This window comes from Oreochromis aureus, linkage group 19, assembly GCF_013358895.1.
Source record: "Oreochromis aureus strain Israel breed Guangdong linkage group 19, ZZ_aureus, whole genome shotgun sequence".
In the NCBI taxonomy this organism is placed as follows: domain Eukaryota; kingdom Metazoa; phylum Chordata; class Actinopteri; order Cichliformes; family Cichlidae; genus Oreochromis; species Oreochromis aureus.
The window spans coordinates 31,779,608-31,802,642 of NC_052960.1; the positions used below are offsets into that span (position 1 = coordinate 31,779,608).

At 43.5% G+C, this 23,035-nt stretch overlaps 1 protein-coding gene across 1 annotated transcript in view; it reads left to right on the forward strand.

The window, feature by feature from the left end:
- Positions 1 to 23,035, forward strand: part of LOC116333145 (MAM domain-containing glycosylphosphatidylinositol anchor protein 2-like) — a 209,511-nt gene that overhangs the window by 101,741 nt on the left and 84,735 nt on the right. Inside the window, exons 4-6 of the mRNA XM_039603582.1 lie at positions 3,036 to 3,232; positions 5,521 to 5,653; positions 8,359 to 8,631. Of these exons, the coding sequence (XP_039459516.1) occupies positions 3,036 to 3,232; positions 5,521 to 5,653; positions 8,359 to 8,631 (603 nt within the window). The remainder of the gene's footprint in view (positions 1 to 3,035; positions 3,233 to 5,520; positions 5,654 to 8,358; positions 8,632 to 23,035) is intronic.

Here is a 23,035-nt window from a genome sequence, read left to right on the forward strand (position 1 = left end):
CACGTTCATGTTCACGTGACTTCTTCTCTGCATTTGTGGATGTCACAGCAAACTGTGTTCACAGACGAGTGAAGTTGCTTCTACAACGCTGCCGCGGCTGTTCACTGCAGTGTTGCCTGAGAGGCTGAAGTTTAATGCAGGCATCCAGTGTTGATTTAAATCAGTGTCCCTCATGATTCCTCCAGATTCTGATACGGTGATCACAGTTGGGTTGTTTTGTCTTGTTTTAAATCTGAAATTGTTAGCCAGTGTTTTGCAGATGAGTGAATCTCTCATCATTCATGGCGAGGAACCCCGACTCTCTGAGATGTTGTTTTTATAGCCAGTCGTGTTACTGACATGCTGCCAACCAACCTAATCAGGAAAAGTGGAGCTGTTGCCACGATTGGACGAGAAGTGCAGTGCTGTCTCAGTGGATCAGATGTATTGACCACAAAGTATGACACAACCATCTCTGTACTGTGGGAACGTGCCCCAGGAGTCAGTAATCAGGGTCAAATACTTTAACCACTTAAATCCAACATTTTTGACGGTGCTTACTGACATCGTGTCGAGTTGTCTGCTTTTGTGCAAGCATGCTTTCATCGCAATTTATTTGTTTCATCGTTTTGTATATTCAGCTGACGAAATGGGAGCAAAGGATGTGTTTTTGTGAGAAGGTTGCTTTGAGTCTGTTACGTGATGATGACCCAAGTGACTGACAGGTCAGTGATAATAGTGCTTAACGACAACAAGTAGTTCCAGTGAAAACAAGTACGAGCAGCATCAGTAAAGAAAAACTGTGTGAGGATTAAACGTCTGCATCAGCCTGTATCTTCCTGCTGATGATGTTAAAGTTCGTCCTGACCTACATGTGTCTGCATCACCTGTGTTGATGCTTTCTGTTGCTAATCGTGCCGTATGAAGCAATGGATCGAACTACCCTCTGTGCTGAGGTGTTTCTTCCCTTAGTGACAGCGAGCAGGCTCACAGTGTCTCACAGAACAGAAGGTTTTCATCTTCATCTTGGTGTCATTGCTGTTGCATGTGTTTAAGCCCAGTGACGATTTCCTTCTTGTAATGTTTCCTCCAAAATAACAAAAAGAAGGAAAGAAGCATAAATGTTGTATAAAAGCCATAATATCCTGGAGGATGTAGCTTCCTGGGATTACAGGGAGGTACCTCGATGCATCGCAGCTGAGTGCTGCCTTTAAGGCACAGAAGCTTTTACACAGTTAACTGCAGCAAGAGAGCAGATGAATGGTTTCCCTCATGCGCCTTAACCTGCAGCCAGCACAGCCTCACTGCACAGGCTGAACTGTGGGAGTTAGCATGTTGTGGCAGCAGACTGTTTGGGCCTGTGAGTAACTGCACTGGCTGTTTTTTAGAGTTTGACGTTGCTCTGTGTGAAGTGGATTAGTAACCATTAGCCCTTCTGCCCGTGGCAACTTCATAACCACACTCATTATGACCGTGGATCACAATTGGCCAGCTCCAGTCAGCTGATCAGGGAGCTCGCTGTGTTTCCACACACTTTAAAAGCCCTGGGCTCTGCAGTAATTACCCAAACCACAGGAAAACTGACCCCGCTGTTTGGAAAATAGAAGAAAGTGTAAATTCAGATTCCACAGGAGGAAACAAACTGCCTCTGCAGGGCTGCATATATTCACTAAGTAAGTACATTCAGTGTGTAGTAAATGGCTCTACAGTGAAGTGGCCTTCTGGCTCTGATGGCTCATACTGTACTCAGTTACCCACTTTACTCTGTTGTTGTTTGAGATGCTTAAAGGGACAGTGAGCTGACGTTTGCTGAGGCATGCTGAAAGCTTCTCCTGGTGTGGAGAACACGAGGAGTCAGATTAGACCCTCACATGTTCATTATCACTGTCAGCACAAAGAACAGAACTGTAGATACTGTTAGTGAGCAGCTCAGTGTGCTGGAGCAGCTTTTTCCATCCAAGAGACAAACTCCAACCAACCGGCTGCTGAATGTCAGTTTCCATGGTGATGATTGTAATCTTCTTCTTTAATATTCTTCACCTGGTTCTCTTGCTCCTCCACCTCCTCCCCATGATTCCTCCACCTCTCCCTGTGATTCCTCCACCCCTCCTTCCCCTCTCCCTATAATTCCTCCTCCTCTCCTTCCCCTCTCCCTGTGATTCCTCCACCACTCTCTATGATTCCTCCACCTCTCCTCAACACCTCTCCCTATGATTCCTCCTCCTCTCCCTATGATTCCTCCACCCCTCCTTCCCCTCTCCCTATAATTCCTCCTCCTCTCCTTCCCCTCTCCCTATGATTCCTCCACCTCTCCTTCCCCTCTCCCTATGATTCCTCCACCTCTCCTCCACCTCTCCCTATGATTCCTCCACCTCTCCTTCCCCTCTCCCTATGATTCCTCCACCTCTCCTTCCCTCTCCCTATGATTCCTCCACCTCTCCCTATGATTCCTCCACCTCTCTTCCCTCTCCCTATGATTCCTCCACCTCTCCTTCCCCTCTCCCTATGATTCCTCCACCTCTCCCTATGATTCCTCCACCTCTCCTTCCCTCTCCCTATGATTCCTCCACCTCTCCTTCCCCTCTCCCTATGATTCCTCCACCTCTCCCTATGATTCCTCCACCTCTCCTCCACCTCTCCCTATGATTCCTCCACCTCTCCTTCCCCTCTCCCTATGATTCCTCCACCTCTCCTCCACCTCTCCCTATGATTCCTCCACCTCTCCTTCCCCTCTCCCTATGATTCCTCCACCTCTCCTTCCCTCTCCCTATGATTCCTCCACCTCTCCCTATGATTCCTCCACCTCTCCTTCCCCTCTCCCTATGATTCCTCCACCTCTCCTTCCCTCTCCCTATGATTCCTCCACCTCTCCCTATGATTCCTCCACCTCTCCTCCACCTCTCCCTATGATTCCTCCACCTCTCCTTCCCCTCTCCCTATGATTCCTCCACCTCTCCTCCACCTCTCCCTATGATTCCTCCACCTCTCCTTCCCCTCTCCCTATGATTCCTCCACCTCTCCTTCCCCTCTCCCTATGATTCCTCCACCTCTCTCAGACCTGGATGACCCAGTGATAACGATACATCAGAGTGTGGGTGAAGCAAAGGAACAGTTCTACTTTGAACGGACAGTCTTCCTGCGCTGCGTAGCAAACTCCAACCCTCCTGTCCACTACACCTGGAGGAGAGGCAGGGAGGTGCTGTCGCAGGGCTCAGACTCTGGGGTGGAGATCTACGAGCCGTTCTTCACACAGGTGAGATTTTCATCAGCTCCTCATCTTCAATGAAGCATTTTAGTTCATGACATGAAGCTGTCGTTGTTAGCAGCATCAGGTCTGTGGGAGGAGCACACGAGTTCATTAAATAGAGACATTAGAGCACAAAAGCAAAGCTCAGTTTGATTGAACAGGTAAAGGTCAGATTTTTCAGCTCGGCATCGTCCATCCTGTGGTTGATTTGCTCTTGTGTTCTGTGTCTTAAACCGTGGCATTCACAACTTTTCATTGTTCCCAGGAAAATTGTGTGTAGGCCCCGAAGTCAGAAAGTATCCTCAAACAATGGTGCTCCACAGCTGTTTCTGCACACAGGGCTAGCACAACTAGCAGAAAATGTCACAGTATTGTCCCAGATGTTTTAGGACACATCCCGGTGTTGTACAGAGCTCTGAGACAGGGAAACTTGTGTCCTTGATGTTGTCGTCGTGTTAACTTCATGCTTATTCAGGATATTTACAGCTAAATCTTAGCCAGCAGATGTTTGCAGGTGTGTTGTTTTGCAGACAGAGTGTCAAACGTCCTGAAATGATTGTATTTGAATAGGAATTATTCTGATCTTCATGCCTCGCTGTATTCCTCCTCGTAACGTCCTAAGACACGGTTCATACCACTCTCAGTGACAGCACACACTTCTGATCTCAGCTCTTTAAAATCTCCCTGAACACCTGAATGCAGATTCACTGAGTGATTAATCAGTGTGTTCAATACAAATGATCAGTTTGTGTTTTTGAGTCACTAATAGTCATTTAACGTAATCCTTTTCACAAGTAGACCTTTTTGATGAGCTTACAGACGTCTGCTTATTATCAGCAGGATGGGAGAAACACTAACAAAGTATTTTAGTTCCAGTTTAACACTGCCACCATTCCTGTTTTGCCCAAATTACACATCAACCCTCGAGTGTTGGACAGACGCAGACTTTACTTTTCTAAACTTTCTTTTTGTCTTAATAATCTGCAGCAACTAATGTGTTTAGAAGGAAATGAACTGAGCTATAAATGCATCTCCACAGAGAGCGGGAGACTGTGCTGCCTGCAATATTCAGTCATTTAACTGTGACACAGACTCCAGCAAATTATTCTTCCTCATTTTGTGTTTGCTCCCCTTCCTGCTGATAATCAACCACAGAGCTTCATCATTAAAAGTCTTTTTAGTTCCAGCCTGGTTTTCTTTTTCTCACTCAGTCATCGGCTGTGGCCAAAAATAGCTGAAAGTTAGATGTTTTTAGCCTCGCAGTGACGTCCAAAGCACCAGATTTCTACAGCCTCATGAACAAAAATGTGTTTATTGGATTGATGGAAAAAAAACCTTAAAATTTGCTATTAAAACCAAAATCTTGGTAGATAAACCAGATTGTGATTCCAGTTCTGAATCCAAATGTTCTGTGTGAGTTCAACAGTTGGGAAAGTCATAGTTTAAGCCTCATCCTCTTCCTCTTGAGGATTAAAAACCTCTGCAGATGGAGAGTCCAGATTTGCCTTTTTTCCCTTTGGCCGAGGTTTAGATTTAATTTGGAGCAAAGGGAAGCCAGCCAATCAGGCGGCTAGTTAGTGGGCCGTGTAATACCGCAGCGGAGATAACATTCACGGCAGATTTGAACGCTGTCGACTGTAATGCCTTCAGCCCAGAGCTCACCGACCGGTTAACCCCTCCCCCCTCGCTTCTCATGGGCTGTAATGAGAAGCTTATCTCCTCCTCCTCTTCCTCCACAGCCAAAAAATTGGCTGCCATCTTTGCACACACATCCCATTTAAATGTCATCTAATCTCATCTCATCTGTCCGTGAGGCGGAAGGCAGCGTGGAGGCTGCCAGTGGAGATAAGAGAGATTTGGCAGTGAGGTGGAGACGGGAGGAGGAAGAGAGCGAGAAGCAGGAGGAAGAAGGATGAATTTGCTGTCTGTCAGTTTACTGTAATTATAGTTACACGTCACGATCACAGAGACATCTCCAATTATTTGTACTGCTGCGTGCTTATCTGTGAGAAAAATACAACAGCAGCTGTTGTTCCCTGGATGAGCTTTAACTATAAGATGTCCTGTGTTAATCACCTTATATTTCACTATTCATTTATCTATTATTGAAATGTTTAGTTTGAATATTAGACGAACCAGAGCAAACATAAGATTGCATTAGTAACCACGACTACGTTAGTAGAGAAATGTTTTTGGAGCTGATGGTGGACATGATCCTGTTTTACAGCAGCTATGAGACACGTGGCACCCTGTAAGACCTGAAACAGGTTCAGTGATGTACGTTTGTGTTTCAGGGAGAGACAAAGATTCTGAAGCTGAAGAATCTGCGTCCGCAGGATTACGCCGACTACACCTGCTTCTCCTCCGTCAGGAACGTCTGTGGCATTGAAGACAAGAGCGCCCACTTCACTCTGAGCAACAGGACAGGTACACAGAAACCCACAGAGTTTCATCCACAGTAGAGAGATCAGGCTGTGGTTTTATCAGTAACATCCCTGACATTCATGTTGTTTTTAAAGACCTCATTATATAAAGTTAGTTTTAATGCTTGGTCCCCTGAGTCGCAGCAGATGGCCCCGCCCCTCCCTGAGCCTGGTTTTGCTGGAGGTTTCTTCCTGTTAAAAGGGAGTTTTTCCTTCCCACTGTCACCAAAGTGCTTGCTCATAGGGGGTCATATGATTGTTGGGTGTTCTCTGTTTTCTTTGTAGTGTCTGTTGAACCTCACAATGTGAAGCTCTTGTTGTTGTGACCTGGTGCTGTATAAATAAAAGTGAACTGAACTCTGCAGCAGTTAAACACAGATAGTAAGATTAACCTTTTAGACTAATAAAAATGAAAGCGACAGCTTTTGGTTTAGCTGTGCACTGAGCTTGAAACGTGTCTCCAGGAAATGAATTGTTGGGGCCAGCCTCACGCTGTCAGCTGTAGTTTCTGTCCTGGAGGGCGCCACTTGGATGTAGCGGCTCAATTTGCTGCTTGACGTGTGAGAGTACTCACATTTTTACAGCCTGGCGTTGCTTTTCTGCACGTTTCGTTGTGACCGTGAGTGTGTCTGTCCGTGCACGCCGTGATGGTAGAAATGCAGCTGTGTGAGGAGCCGTCAAAGATCTTCTCTTCTTCTCTTTTTAAAGCTAGGTGTTTACTTGTAATCTGTTAGTGTATCTGTGTGTGTGCAGTCACATGGACGTTCTTCATAAAAGGTTTTCCTCTGCTCGCTCAGGCTGCCGCTCTTGACCTGTACAGTAGATCCTACCGCCCCACGGCTTGATGGGATTTACATGATGTCAGCTTAACAGAGGTCGACTCAGCTATTTTTACCTTCCTCATTATTATTTCTGCATTTAGCTGCTTTTCTGCAGCTTGTGCTGTGCAGCTGGTGGAGGGAGGGAGTTGCTTTGCTGCATTTCTTTTACAATAAAAGCTTTTATACTGTGTTTCAGCAGCTGGGGGCTCTATCACTATGGATCATTGAAGCATGAGAAAATATTTAAAAGCTTTCAAAGTATAAAAAATGTAAAAATGACAACCACGTGCCTGTGAAGTGGCCAGCCTGGGCTGAAAAAAGCTGTATTTTATACAAATCTCCTTTAACACATTTTTAGAAGAAAAATAGTTAAAAGGTGCTGTTATCCATGTCTCGCAGAGCAGTGCATTATGGGTAACTGAATCACTGATTGTGGAGACATCCTGTTACAACTGAAACAAATAAAACGTGCATGTTGAGAGTGTGTAACTTCATGTGTGTCTGTTTACATGAGTGTGACTCTCTGTGGGTCGTTGTGAGGGCATCACAGGTCGTTTCAGTCTGATGGTGTTTACAGACAAAGAGCTGAATAAGATGGATACGAAGACAGAGAAGGAGAGCTAAAGAAACAGACAACAGCATGTCTGTACAGGATCAACAGCCAAACCTAGTTTGACTGTTTCACAAAGTTCAATTCTATTCAATTTTATTTTATTTATATAGTGCCAAATCACAACAAAAGTCGCCTCAAGGCGCTTCATAGATACAGAGAAAAACCCAACAATCATATGACCCCCTATGAGCAAGCACTTTGGCGACAGTGGGAAGGAAAAACTCCCTTTTAACAGGAAGAAACCTCCGGCAGAACCAGGCTCAGGGAGGGGCGGGGCCATCTGCTGCGACCGTTTGGGGTGAGAGAAGGAAGACAGGATAAAGACATGCTGTGGAAGAGAGACAGAGATTAATAACAGATATGATTCGATGCAGAGAGGTCTATTAACACATAGTGAGTGAGAAAGGTGACTGGAAAGGACAGTAAAGATTCAGTGTGATGCCCAGGAACATAAGAAGTTTCTATACCAGAGGTGGGAATGACATTAGGAGGCATTAGAAACATTGTAACAGTGCAAACAACAATCATGACCAGTTTGCAGACACAGTGAAGGAATCATGACAGTCACAGCTGAGAGGTGATCCACAGCCTGCTGTCAGTCACAGTTTGTCTAGAAGCAACACTGTGTGCATCATATTTACACACAGCTGTTACACACTGATAACGTTTGCTAACTAGCTCCAACATCAGTGCTGTCATTACTATCTTAGCCATGGCTACGAGCTCAGTGATAACAGATTGGAGACTTGCATGCAGCATTAATATTTATGGCATCAGTTTAATACTTAGCTTATTAAAGTTAAATAAAAACTTTACTGATGTATGTTGTTTAGTGTTGGACAGCAGGAAAGCAGCATTGTTGGTATTTACAGTGATGCAAATGATCTAATCTGATACTTAAACTTCAGTCTTCTTCACCTTTAAAAACATGTTTTCATTTCTTATCCTACATTGTCCTAATACTGTTGTTCTTTGGGTCAAATTATATGAATACACATATTTGTTTGCTAAAACAAGCTGTGGGGAATGTTCAGAGTTTAAAAACACATAAAATAAGTGAGTAAAATAATGTCGATTGTTTGAATTCTAAAGTAAAATAGTTGTTTCCTTTGTTGACATGTTACAAATTTGTGACCTGATTGAAAATCATGTAGTTTTGTGGATTTTTCACATTTGTAACTCCAGCACGATTGAAAAGTTTTGACATTTTGGAAGGTTTCTTGCTGACCTTAGACATCCTCTCTCCTCATTCCCCCCTTCCATCTCCTCCTTCAGCTCCTCCATCTATCAAGCTCCTCCTGGACGACCCCCTGGTAGTGAACCCCGGCGAGACGATCACTTTGGTCTGTGTGGCATCGGGCGGAGAACCTCATCCCAGTTTAAAATGGATGAGACCCGATGGGCAGCAGCTCCCCAAACGGAGCGTGGTCAAAGGGGGCACGCTGACCATTCCTGCTGTTGCTATTGACGACGGTGGTGTCTACAGCTGTGTGGGGTCCAACAACGTTGGGAATCCTGCCAAAAAAACCACCACCATCCTGGTCAGAGGTAGGGAGAGCCCGACATCACTGAACGTTTGATCCTAGAAACCATCATGAAAAACGAGTCTTTTTCTGACACATGGAAACATCCAAAGCTCTCTTTGTAACACCTGAATTTAAAACAATAATCTGGAACAGTCAGATTTATGTTCATGCATAAAGAGCACAGCTGGCTGGTGAGCAGCTGACATGGTCCTCCCCTCAGACTGTGACAGAATGAGCTAAAGTGACTGGTCCCAAAGTGGGGTGGACTGGGTTGACTGGGATTGCATTTTTGTGCACCACAGGTTGAATCCAAGCGTGGTGGAAAACCTTTTACATGTCATCTAAAGAAAGGAAAGCGTGTTTCATCCTCTCTTACTGTGGATCAAAGCTGTCGTTGCTCCACTGCGCTGTATTTATTTCTGCTACAGTCTCATGTGAGCATACTGGTCTCACTGGGAACTGGTTTCAGCTCTGATGGCCGACTGAAGTCTGTGTGCCTCTAACAGTAAAAGAACAGCCCTGCCATGTTTAGATTGTACAGGCTGCTGCAGAGTCGGCCCAACACATCAGCAGAGTAGCATTTATCTGCATCTATGCAGAGAGACTTTAAGCTCTCCTCCTCCTCCACGCTGTGTGTCGTCCTGTCCTGCAGTGTCATGATGAATTGTTCTCAACATCATCAGCACGTTTCAAAGTTTGGATGACGCATCCTGCCCGGGCACTGAGATGATTTGAATAAAATTAGCAGCTCAAACTGAGCAAAAATGCACATTTGGGTTCATCTGTATGTTCCTGGTTTTGGTTCTCTGAAGCTGTTTCACTGTAGACTTTGTTCAATCAAGTTTTAACACAAAACATATTACAGTCGAGCAGTCATTATCCAGATCAACATCAGTGCATTTATCCTAAAGTAGTTCAGTCCGGATCATTGATAAGAGGATACGTTCTGCAGCTGTACATATATGTACGACTATATTTGGATAAATTCCGTTCCGTGATTTGAGGTTATGGATGTTATCTGACTGGAGGCATAACTCACAGACGCACGAGACGCACCATTACTCCAATGAGTGTCTTTTATTATTTTTCATCCCCACCCTCACAACAACCCAGCACAAAAGTTCCTACCTCTTAACGTTTACCTGATGCTACATCCTCCCTACTAACAGGATGTGATGCTGGGATATAACCAAGAAAACAGATTAGACCCGCACGCTTTAAAGCATACTACTGCCTTGTGCTTTATCTGGTAACAGCTTGTTTACTGAACTCGTTTGGTTTCAAACCCAGACTTCTCAGAATGTCCAAAAATAAACTCTCAAAGTATACAACTCTGAACACTAAGCATAATAAGCATTTCTGAACTATTTGGTGCAGCTACAAACAACATGTTTAAACAGTGCAACCATTTGCTTTATTCACATTGTCTCTATGAGGGATGGGGTAGACTACCCAACCCTCTGCCTGAGTGTGGGGATTATTCTGCCCCGTGGCTCACTCACTTCCTAGCCCTATGAGCAAACATAGTCTTTCAGATATGCTGGCTGGCCTCCTGTGGGATAGTGTCTGGAACCGACACACTCTGTGCAGCTGGAACAGAGTTCTCAGGTGAAGCCTCTGGTGGATCAATAGAAGTCTCTGGTGCCTCAGGTGTCCATGTAAGATGGTAACGGTTTCTTCTCAGCGTGCCCTTTGCTGTCTCGACAATGTAGGACCTCGGTGAGCCTGCCATATACATGACTGTCCCTCTAGTATCCATGTCTGGGACCCACACTTTGTCTCCAGGATTGAGCTGTAGCATATCATGTGCTCTGTGTCTGCGGTTGTAGTTTTGTCTTTGTTTTTTGTCCGTATGTTTGTTCTGTAGCTTTGAGCTTGTCTGTGTCCGTACTTCTTGGATTTAGCTGTGATGGGATGACAGGAATAGTTGTCCTTATCCTCCTACACATGAGAAGCTGTCGGGCTGTAGCCATTTGCCATTGGAGTGGCCCGGTATGCCATAAGGGCGAGATAGGGATCGCCGGACTTTTTAAGAAAACTTTTGATGGTCCTGACTGCCCTCTCGGCCTCCCCGTTGCTCTGAGGGAAGTGGGGAGTGGATGTCTCATGGCTAAAGCCCCATTCCAGTGCAAACCTTTTGAAGGAATCAGACGAAAACTGACGTCCATTATCAGAGCGAACCCGCTCTGGTATGCCATGACGTGCAAAGATTGAGTTACAGTGCTCGATCACTGCCTCTGATGTTGTAGATGTCAGTTTGGCAACTTTGTGTGAAGAATCTGGAATAATGACCAGGTACTGTTTATTCTCTATCTGGAACAGATCAGTTCCCACCATGGCCCACGGTCTTTGTGGGAACTTGGTAGGTAGCATGGTTTCTTTGTGTTTAGTCCTCTCACGGCAGCAAGTGTCACAGTTACAGGTGCGGGCTGTCTGAGCTCACTGCTCAGCCCTGACCAAACAGATTGTTTAGCTCTCTCTCTGCATTTCGTTATTCCTAGGTGTCCCTCATGTAGTTTAAACAGAATGTCTGCTCTGAATGACGTGAGAATCATTATTCTGCTCCCATGAAGAAGCAAACCGTTGTGGACTGTGAGGTCACCTGAAAATGGCAGGTACGGCTGGGAAACCCTTTCAGTGGAATACTTATCTGGCCATCCTTCCACACAGAACTTCTTCAGCTGGCTTAGAATGCTGTCATTGTCCTGATGTGTCTGGATTTCTCTGAGTCGTGGCTCTGTGACTGGCAGGCTCGCTATGACAGACTCCACATACAAGTTGATTTCTTCCTCCGGCAAACCCTCAGTTGTGTCACATACAGGAGCTTTGGACAGTACATCTGCTGTTGCAGTGTCTCTACCAGTGTAGGGACTAATGCGTTACAGTAACTACGTTATTATTGCGGTAACGAACACGGTAACTAGTTATTATGCCAAAATCAGGAACGCGTTAATCGTTACTGGGATTTAGATAGGGTCGTTATTCGTTACTTCATGTGTTGCGTTCGACTTACCTCGGAAATCAGAACACGGACCTGGGAATGATGTCACACTCAAGTAAACGGCATTCTGGTTAGCCTCGTCAGAGAAGTCGGGATTCCAATATAGCAATGCCCTCGAAAACGGTTGTTTTGCTAGCCCTCTACAAAAAGAAATTACTACTAAACACATGTGCAGGCATAGCTGGACTCGGTGGGCCGATGATGATTTTTCGTTTTTTCTTCTTTTTTTTCCCCATAAACAATGAGAGGTGGTGTATTGGCCAGATTCTGGCAGATGTGTAAAAATAACTTAATTGTTTGGTGGCTATGGCGGAGCTTCCACAGAGGCCAGCAGGTGGATGAGGGGAAGGGGAGGCAGGAGGGGAGGCAGGAGGAGAGACCCGAGGCAGCCGCCGGTCCGAGTGTCAGGTGAACTGAACTTCAGGTAAGAAGTTATGACCTGCAGTCTATCTGGGTCAGATATAAACCAAGTTTAGGTGGAGTTTATTTTAGTTGTGCTGACTTTTTACAGTCAGTTACAATAACTCGTACTGCGTACTAGCTAGCATGACGGAGTTTCTATACAGCTGGGTGGGTGCTATGATGTTACTGATAGTGAACTTTATTTTATTCATAAGGTTAGTTAGTAGAGTTGCCAACCGTCCTGTAAAAAATGGAATGGTCCCTCATTCAGAGAAAATATTACTGTCACGTCCGGTGTGGCAGACGTGTGGAGTTTGTAGAAAAGGACCCAAAATGCGGCAGCTCTGGTGCAGGTGAGTATTTATTGACAGGAGTGGAAACAAACAGCGATGGCGGGGGAACATGAAACTGGAACCTAAACTGGGCAGAGCTAACAAAACAAACCTGAACGAAGATGCAGGGAGGTACGGGGAAATACACCGAGAGGTGGACGGAGAGATGCAGGAAGAGCGAGGTGAACAACACAGACGAACCAGCAACGAGGACAGGTGAACACACACTATAAATACACACCAGTAATCAGGGGATGGGAAACAGGAGGGAAACACACCTGGGAAACATAACAGCTGACGGGGCAGGGGAAACGTAAACAGAACGCGCTGACATAAGACAGAGACCTTCAAAGTAAAACAGGCAACACATGCACGTAATGACACAGACTCAGAGACGCGGACTAAACATAGAGACCTACTACACTAAGGGGATGCACAAGCAGGGAAGACACCAAACAGAGGGAACACCACTAAACCCTAGGAAACCCAAAACAACAGTCATAATACAAACCAATAACACTGGGTCACCGACCCAGGACCATGACAATTACGCGTTTCGTATTGAGGTGAGAAGAGACGCAGTTTGTCCGGTACTTCAGCTAGAATGAAAAAGACACAAACCTGGAGTTATTCTGTCATTACGCTGCACAGCTGTTTCTTCTCCTCTCATTCTCTCCCCTCTCTCTCCTGTTGCTACTTCAATCATGAAACTGATCAATGATCAGCTGATCGGCTTTTCTCTCTTGTTTATTTATCGCTCACTTTGCACCAGAAAGAGGAAACCAGTGGATGTCGCGCTAAACAACAGCAGCACGTTTAAGCTTGAACAGCTGTTGTTAGAATTTATTTAATATTAATTTCTAGTACCAGCTGATGTTTGCTGGAGCCACAGCTGTAAAGCTGCTAGTCATGATGTCGGTTTGGATATGTGGTGAGAGGGAAACATGAAGATGAAACCAGGAGATGTCCTTACTGAATCATCAGAGCTGAACAGGTGATGGAGAAACAGGTTTACCTTTTAGGTGACATGAATGAGTTGAAGTTATGAACTGTTTCTGAGAGACAAATAACACCAGGATCCTTTTCTATGTAGCTGACAGCTGGTAACTGTGCAGGGGCGGGTCTAGCAAAGTTTTGCCAGGGGGCCAGGTAGGGCATTAACAGGGAAAGGGGGCACAAAGAAATACTTTTCATTCTAATTCTCATGTGTTGTTGATAGTTCAGGAGGTTAACTCGACCAAGCAGTCTTTGGGTTTCGGCTAAGTACTATTTAGAATACCAGAATAGGGAGGATGGTGTAGGTTTAGGTTCATTAGATTGATGTATATATACCAACAAGACAGTGTACATCAATGTCACAACAGCATTTGTTTTCATTCAAAGGCTTTATGATTTTTCCTATAATGGTGGGCGGTCTCTAGTGAAAATGCCTGGGCCGATTTTTTGTCCCAGTCCAGCCATGTATGCAGCTCATCTGCAGTCTGGAGTTACCTACATCTTCCTATTTGAAAGGCAGAATTTCTGAGTTCCGAGTATAATCAAAGCACCACGACTGCAGTTTCCATGTTGGACGTAAAAAGCGCACGTGGCGCTGTGACGTAGGCTAGAATCAAGGCGGCAGTTGACGACGGTCCAGGCGTGGGATTTCTCTTGTGGAAATATGCACATTATTTTTTCCTTTCTGTTGGTAGGTGGCACAGTGCACTTGTGGCAGGATAGTGCTAACATGTAAGTGTAACCCACCTAAAATTGCCTCATGAAAATGAACTGCTGTTCCCAAAGAATGGCAGTAGGTGGCACTATGAGATTGTTTAGTACTTGTGAACTTGAGTTGATGTAGAGAAGGAGAATAGCGCTAAGGCTACGTATGCTGGTCGGACCTACTCACCGAGTTTTTCTTTAATCCTTGTTCAAGGAAAAGGTTATGTGTGAAGACACAAATTGGATTTTACTTTTGGGAAACGCGGACACTTTTTGTTGATGCCAATGTACCTCTGTTTTTGTGGTTTTTGTTCATTTCCAGTTGGTTTTTTTGTTGGAGTCTGAAATTGCGAGCCAGGATTCAGGATCCCCAGCTGCGATGCAGGAAGGTTTCCAGCCTACTTAGAAGTGACAACTGCGTTACTTCTTGACAGATAAGCATATGAGATCTCAGAACAATACACTACCCGGGTAGTACTACTAACATTAACACTATACACACACACTCACACACCTGAACTGAAAAGACTGAAAAGAACTCTGAAAACTGAACTCTGAACACTGAACTCTGAACTCTGAAACTGAATACACGGACTGACAAACATGGACTATTGGAACTGTTGTGAACTGTTGAATGACTGTTTTTGGTTTTGTTTTGAATAAATGTTGACTGTTCTTTTAGCTGTGTGTCATTCACTCCTTAGTCAATTCCTAGAGAACATAAGCTCAAGATCCTAACTTTCTCTACATTCAGTAGTGGTAAAGTATCGTGTGTTGCATAAGCAAACTAGAAGACTGTCAATCTTGCTGGGTATCCAGTTAGGGAAGCAACACATTAACAAGAGAATTCTGAGTAAAACCAAAGTTACTTTCCCTAGTAACTAGTTACTTTGAAAGTAACAAGTAACTTGAAGTAACTGAGTTACTTTTGATAGAAGTAACTAGTAATGTAACTAAGTTACTAATTTAAAGTAACTTACCCAACACTGGTCTCTACCAGCAACATGAGATATGGTATAAGAGAACCTTAATGACTGCATGCGTAGACATTGTATATGAGGTGGAAGCTCGTCCAGGCCCTTGGATCCGAGCAACTAGAGGTTTGTGGTCTGTTTCCATGTTCATGTGGTGAGGAAGAAACTTTCCTAGGTGATTCACCATGCCCAGGAAGCATCTCACCTCACCTACGTTGCTGGGCCCATCCATGGAACTGACAGCACGCACCTTAGATAGAAAGCAACAAGTGAGGCTGGGGGAGATCACCTCTGAAACTCGGTCCCTCAGTATTGGTGCCCCTCAAGGATGTGTCCTCTCACCACTACTGTTCTCCCTCTAGACTAATGACCGCACCTCCAAGAACTCGGTTGTTAAACTCCTAAAGTTTGCAGATGACACCACTGTCATTGGCCTCATTCAGGATGGTGATGAGTCTGCATACCGGCAGGAAGTTGAGCGGCTGGTACTCTGGTGCAGTCAGCACAATCTGGAGCTGAACACTTAAAACTGTAGAGATGACAGTGGACTTCAGGAGACATCCCTCAACTCTGCCCCCCTCATCATATCAGACAGCCCTGTGTCGACTGTGAAGATCTTCAAGTTCCTGGGTACCACCATCTCCCAGAACCTGAAGTGGAAGACCAACATCAACTCCTTCCTCAAAAAGACCCAGCAGAGGATGTACTTCCTGAGACAACTGGGGAAGTACAGTCTTCCACAGGAGCTGCTGATCCAGTTCTACACTGCGGTCATTGAGTCTGTCCTGTGCTCCTCCATCACAGTCTGGTATGGTGCAGCCACTAAACAGGACAGAAGCAGACTGCAGCGGACTGTACAGGCAGCAGAAAGGATCATCGGCGCCCCCCTGCCCTCCATCCAGGATCTGTACCTCTCAAGAACCAGGAAACGGGCAGGGAAAATCATCACAGACCCCTCACACCCTGGACACAGACTCTTTGACCTGCTGCCCTCTGGCAGACGGTACAGAAGCCTGCAGACCAGGACCACCCGACACAGGAACACTTTCTTTCCCCTCGCCATCTCCCTCCTAAACAGTTGACCTGTCACACTGCTCCCACTGCCAGACTGCAACTGTACCTTATGTACATTCTGTAGTATTCATTTCACCTCATTTCATTTCTGTATTTTATGTATAGAAGTTTAGATTAGTTATTTATAGTTGGTTTACACAGCTTTGTGTATGTATGTGTATGCATGTGTAATGTATATATAGACGTGTGTGTGTGTGTGTGTGTGTGTTTTACATTGCTGTGCTTGAGAGCCTCCATCTACCGGAACCAAATTCCTTGTATGTGTCTGCACATATACTTGGCCAGTAACCACGATTCTGATCCGATTCTTGTCGGGATCTGCACTAACCCCCGATGCCTCAGTGACCTGCCCCAGGAACTTTATCCTCTTCTTGGAGAACTCACACTTGTCGTTCAATGTTACTCCAGCCTCCTGCAGTTGAACCAGTGCGTTTCGCAGTCTCTCATCATGCTCTGCTTGTGACGTCCCCCAGATGAGCACATCATCCATCTGGCAGAGGACTCCTTCTAAGCCCTCAAGAATGCGTGCCATCCGTTTTTGGAAGTGTTCTGGGGCTGATGAGATTCCAAAGCACAGACGATTATAACAATACTGACCAAAAGGTGTAATAAAGGTCGTGAGCGAAGAAGAGTCCCTGGATAAGAGAATCTGCCAAAATCATTGGCATCCAGCTTAGAAACACTTTTGCTCCTGCAAGCTGTCCTAGTGTGTGTTCGACTGAAGGGAGTGGATGTTTCTCTCTCATGACACATTTGTTTAATTCAGTGAGATCGGTGCATATTCTCACCTTGCCTGTGCGCTTAGGAACCACCACCACAGGCGCGCACCAATCAGTGGGCTCCTCCACCTTAGAAATGACACCCTGCTGCTCCATCTGGTTCAGCTCTTCTTTAACCTTTGGTAAGAGGGGAAGAGAGATTCGCCTAGAGGTCCAGAGGGAAAACGGCTGTGCCCCTGGCTTCAGAACAATATTGTACTCCCCCTCCATTTTTCCTAAGCCGCTGAAAAGCTTGGGGAATTCTTGTTTGACAGCATCAATGGAGACTAAGCTAATATGATTCACTCTGCTGTAGTGCCACTGCAGCATGCCCGCTCAGCAGCGCTCTGCATAAACCCTGACATAAACGTCTTCTTTGGTTTTGTGGTTGTTCTTGCTGAGCGTGGCTGTGAACATGCCTTTTACCTTCAGACGCATTCCTCCTGGGCCCTGCAGAGCCCTCTTGGGCTTATCCAATCTCCCCAACTGACGCTGTGTGTTGAAAGTCTCTGGAACTGCTGTGACATCTGCTCCGGTGTTGATTTTAAAGAGTGTGTTGCATTTGTCCACATGTATCTCTGTTACCCATGGACTCTCTTTGGTTTCTGCAGAGAGGGAACCCAAGAAAGCGACCACATCATCTGTATCACTGTTCTCTGAAACTGTTGCAGCATTGACTTCACACAGTTTTTTATTTCTGCACATCCTGGCAAAATGTCCTTTTTTCTCACAGCAATCACATGCGGCTTCCATCGCGGGCATTGTTGAAGATTGTGACCGTTTATGTCTCCACATCTTCTGCATTGTGTCTGTTTGTCATGGTCCTGGGTCGAGCGACCCAGTGTTTGAGTTTTATGTATCTTTTGTATTCATTTGTGCCCTAGTTTAGTTCATCTAGTTTATTTTGAGGTTGCTGTTTAGTCCTTTGTTTCTTAGTTGTTATGTCATCTCCTCCGGTACTCAGTCTCACTGGTTCGTGCGTCTACCTGTCATGCGTCATGTCTGTGTGGTTATGTTCAGTTTCAGGTCACGTCTAATCTCCATGTTTCCTGTTTTACTTTGAAAGTCTGTCTAATGTCAGTATATGTAGTTTCACTCTCCCTGTCCTGTCTTTAGGTTCATGTGTATCAGCTGTTCCCCCTCATGTGTTTCCACTTCCCTTGATCATCCCTTATGTGTATTTAGTCTCTGTGTTTCATTCAGTCTGTGTCGCGTCGTCTGTCGTCATCGTCATGGTTTTCTGAGTCTTCATAGTTTATCAGTATCTGTTTCCCAGTTTAGTTATAGTTCAGTTCAGTCATGGTGTTTCTGCTTTGTTTGAACCCTGTCATCAGCCATAATAAAGGCTCGCTTTCAGTTTAAGTTTACTCCCGTCTACTCATTTGTGTTCGCACCTGGGTCCACCACACACACCACCGCACGATCTGTCTCCTCAGACCGTGACACTGTTTTGGCGCTGGTTTGTTTATGTAGCGGTGTCAGCTGCCTGGGACTAGAGATGGACCGATCCGATATTACGTATCGGTATCGGTCCGATACTGACCTAAATTACTGGATCGGATATCGGAGGGAAATAAAAAATGTAATCCGATCCATTAAATATCAACAAAGCACCTCACAAAACTTGCGACACGGCGTAACTCGGCTCATAACCGTAGCACGTCGGCGCAGTGTGCTCACGTGATAGAGCAGCTGTGTGTATTTGTAGCCTCACTAGCAAACCAGCATTTCATCTCCGAGGAAGTTATCCCAGAGAGAAGTAAAGCAAGTGTGTAAGTTCATCTCTGAATGTTTGTAAAGCGTTCCTGCGTTTAGAATAACAACCGATATATGGAGCGACTGCCTCTCTCTCTCCCTCACCTTCCTGCTGCTATTTCAATGTGAAACTGATTAATGATCAGCTGATCAGCTTTTCTGCCGCGAGTCCGTCTCTCTTCTTTGTTTTTGGTCCACTTTGCACCAGAAAGAGGAAACCAGCGGCTGAACAAGAGCAGCACGTTTAACCTTGATAAGCTGTTATTAGAATTTATTTAATATTACTTTCTACACCAGGATCCTTTTCTACGTAGCTGACAGCTGGTAACTGTGCAGGGGCGGATCTAGCAAAGTTTAGCCAGGGGGGCCGATAGGGCATGAACAGGGAAAAGGGGGCACAAAGACATACTTTTCTTTCTTATTCTCATTTAAAATGTCTAGCTTTTAATAAATAATTATCTGAATCTTACACCCAAAGTTTTAATCTGATGTAAAATGTATAGAAGTCCATTACTGTATATAGTACACTGTAAAAAAAGATTCCGTAGAAAAACGGAAAATGTCCTGGTAATTTTCTGCCAGTACATTTTCTGTTTTTTTACGGAAGTTTGACGGACTTTTCTGTAAATAATAAAACGGAAAATTCTGTAGATTTACAGTATACTCTCTGTACTATTTACGGACATTTCCTTCAGCTATAAAACGGAAAATTCCGTTTATTCACAGTATATTTTCTGTATCATTAACTGATATTTTCCGTTAATAGAAAAATTGAAATTTCTGTTTATATTACTATTTCCAAGCACTTCTTTTCACTGTAACTCATTAAATATAGTTCTTTATATTCTTAAATGTACATTTCTATGCAATTACAACCTAGTACACCATATGCTCAAAAATTCATAAATTAAAACTTTTTAAATTAATTTGTGCTTCATACACAACAACATTGGTACAATTAATGTTAAGTATTCTTTTATTCTCCTTAACTCAAACACTATACTAAAATATAACGACAGCATCCATCTTGTCATAAAACGACTAAACAGCTGATACATGAACAAATTAACTCACAAACTTTCAAATTTAAGCATTTTTATTTCCTTGAAATCAGGTTGTCCTCATGTAAATGTGTTTATTTACATTCATTCAAGTGGCTACCAAGTGTTTTCTTCAAACAGGACACCTGACAAACAAAAAATATAGTTAAGTCATATTTAACGATATGTTCACATTTAATAATATCCAGAGTACCTTTTAGTTAGAATCACTGCCTTGTGGTAGTTTTGCCTCAGCCAAATGGTTAAGGTGTGGTTTACATCCATGTCTGTCCACTTATGGTACAGTATACACATGTAGTCAGTTATAGCCAAACACATTTGATTACTGAATTGCATTTACTTCATTAATGAAGTGAATGTAACTCACATTTGTGTGAACATTTGTCCGAGATTAACTCTTTGGGGTCTTTAGCTTACAATATAACATACTTGACTGTTTAAGTCGTGCCACATGAATAAAACTGAACAGATCTAAAGAAGATGTTCCTGAACTTTGGGTTTATGCAAACAGGATGGATAGATAACCACAGAACTTTTCCCCATATGATAACTAAAGCACAAAATAAATTAAGACAGATTACTGTCCCAAACTTGAAGATAAAAGTGCATTTACTGGACTTGTTTTGTCAGTGAGGAGCAAAGTACAATTAGAAGTGCTTGTTCTGATGAAAAGTTAAACTGTAAACAGCAGCGTAGTGAATAAGGATCCTCAGCAGTGACAACACTTAAACATCATAGTTCAAAATCCTTAATGCACACCTTTTTCTCCACTGTGTTCAAATGCTCTTAGCTGTTTAAGTAGAGGAAAAAGTCTGACATATTTCACGACCATTAAATGTTAGACAAGGCTCTGAAAACGAGGTTACGGTTACGAACAAAAAACTCTGCTTGTGCGCACACACACCCTAAATCACAACAAATAAGACAATAGTAAGACTAATTACTACAAAGTGACACCAGAGGCTGGAGAAGAGCAAGCATAAAGTGACACGTTGTGTGTGCACAATTTCTCTTGTTACCACTCTTCATATACCAGTGTGACAAAGTCCTGAATGCAGCAAGGTCCAGCTGAGCTTTAAATAAAATACACTCAGCTTTTCCTTGGATTTTTAGAGTTGCTCAGTTCATACAGGAACTGCAGCAGTCAGGTTGACGATGTCGCTGTGTTGCTCCTCCATCTCAGCCATTGAGACTAGTCGCAATTTATTCTGAGGAAAAAAAGAGAAACAACAAGACATTTTTAAAAAGTTTGTATTTTTGATTTTTTTTACCTTGAACATAAACAACAGAAACAAAAAAAGGATTAGGATGGTGCGATATGACGATATATATCAGATGACGATATAAAAATGTCTATCGCTATACGCTATCATTTGTTTTGTGGTGTTGCAAAATAAACTGTTTACGGCAATATTTTTTTCGTGGTTGTGATGGTCACTGTAGTGGCTATATTATTTCTTAAAGTTCTCTCCTTCTCTTATACTTAAAATAACCACACTATGGACGGACTTCCACATAAACCTTTCACAATAAAGCTCAAGTTTCTGTTGAGACTTTTAAAATGAACTGAAATGATATACATTATTCTCAAACATAAAATTTCAGAATATGCATCAAACAAATGACCTCAAATAAGAACATCAAGTAACTATAAATGGCGCTTACAGTCACCACGCAGATGAAGGCACAGAGAATACCAGCATGGCCAGCAAGGATGAGGCAGAACCAGCTAGCTCCAAGCAGATGGACCAGTCAAAACAAATCGAGGACCTTATTGTTAAACGAGGGACTACCTCTGTAACATGGACATGGTTTGGTTATGAAAAGTCTGACACGGACCAGAAAACTGTACTATGCAAATTATGCCACAAACTGGTCCCCACCACCACTCAAACACGACAAACCTCTTTAACCACCCACACAAGAATCACGTGAAAGAGTTTCGAGAGAGTTTACTGAATGAAAAGCAAAAAGAGCCGTCAAGTGCTCAAGATAATCCTTAGACTCAAACATTAGAACAGGCTTTTCCTCGCAGCACGGCGTGTAACAAATACTCAGAAAGAAAATGGCGCCATTTAAACTCATGTCTAAAAATGTATAGTTTCATGCATCGGTCAAAGCACTCGACTCCAGGTACACGACGCCAAACTGAAAACACTTCACATAAGTCGAGTTGCCGAGAATCACAGAATTTACAGAAAATGCACTATTTTGTGATATATATCGTTATCAGGAGAGATATGTCTTATATTGGGATGCGAGATTTTGGTCATATCACACAGCCCTACAAATGATTATAATTCACGTAGAGTTGCATACACATAACAACATTCTGTTGCAACAAAAGCAGTTTATAATTGAAGTAACATACATACCTTGAAAAACTAAATCAACCACAACATTAAACTCACCTTGTTTCTGTGGAAAAGGTGATCAGGGTTTTTCTTCATTTCCTGAGACCAGCTGCTCTGGATCATCACCAGCTTGTATCTTCATCTTCTTTTTTCACTCGGGAAGTCTTTCCTTTGCTTGGCCATTGCTCTGCACTGGAAAACCAAAGTGTGTGATCAAAGGTGAAATAAGGGATATTTTTCCACTGCAGGATTTAGAGTACTTCAAGTAGTAATAGCTGTTGATCCATTTCTCAAATAATCTTTAAGGATCTGAATTTTTAAGAAAGACACAAATATCTCTGCTTATATTTGGCTAAAAGCTTGATATAGACATAACAGTTTATAATATGTCAGCATCCCCACAAGGCATATAAAGCTCCTGCACACCAGCACTGCGCTTACAATATAATTCAATCAAGATATAGTTATTATTGATTAATTATTGAATTTTTAGTAATAATTATTACTATTTAATCACATTAGCACAGTGGGGACAAAAATATTCCACATACTAGAAATGCTGCTCAGCATTTCATAAATTACATTTTCAACAAATGTTGGAGTAAAAACACAGTTACAGGAAAATGTGTCTGTCTGCAAATATTAACTAAACATTTCTATGTGCTACAAAATAGACATAATTGTAAATGTAATGAGGTGAAACTATACTTTCAACAATATTACCACTACAGTCTGTTAACCACCGAAATAATCTATGCTGGTCAGCTAGCTAAAAGTCTTTACTTTAGCAGCCCAAATCAGAGGCTAACATTAGCATTTGCTAGCGCCAGCCAGGAAGGTCTGAGGCTTAAACTAGGGTTAGTGTAATTTTGCCCGAAACCCTTTAAAGTGTACAGTAGAGCCAACTGTAAAACACAGGTATTGATATAGTACTTATTAGACTCCTATAATAATTTGTTCCTCTCTATACATACCATGAAGTTCTCCCTTTTCCCAGTTATCTACATCGCTGAC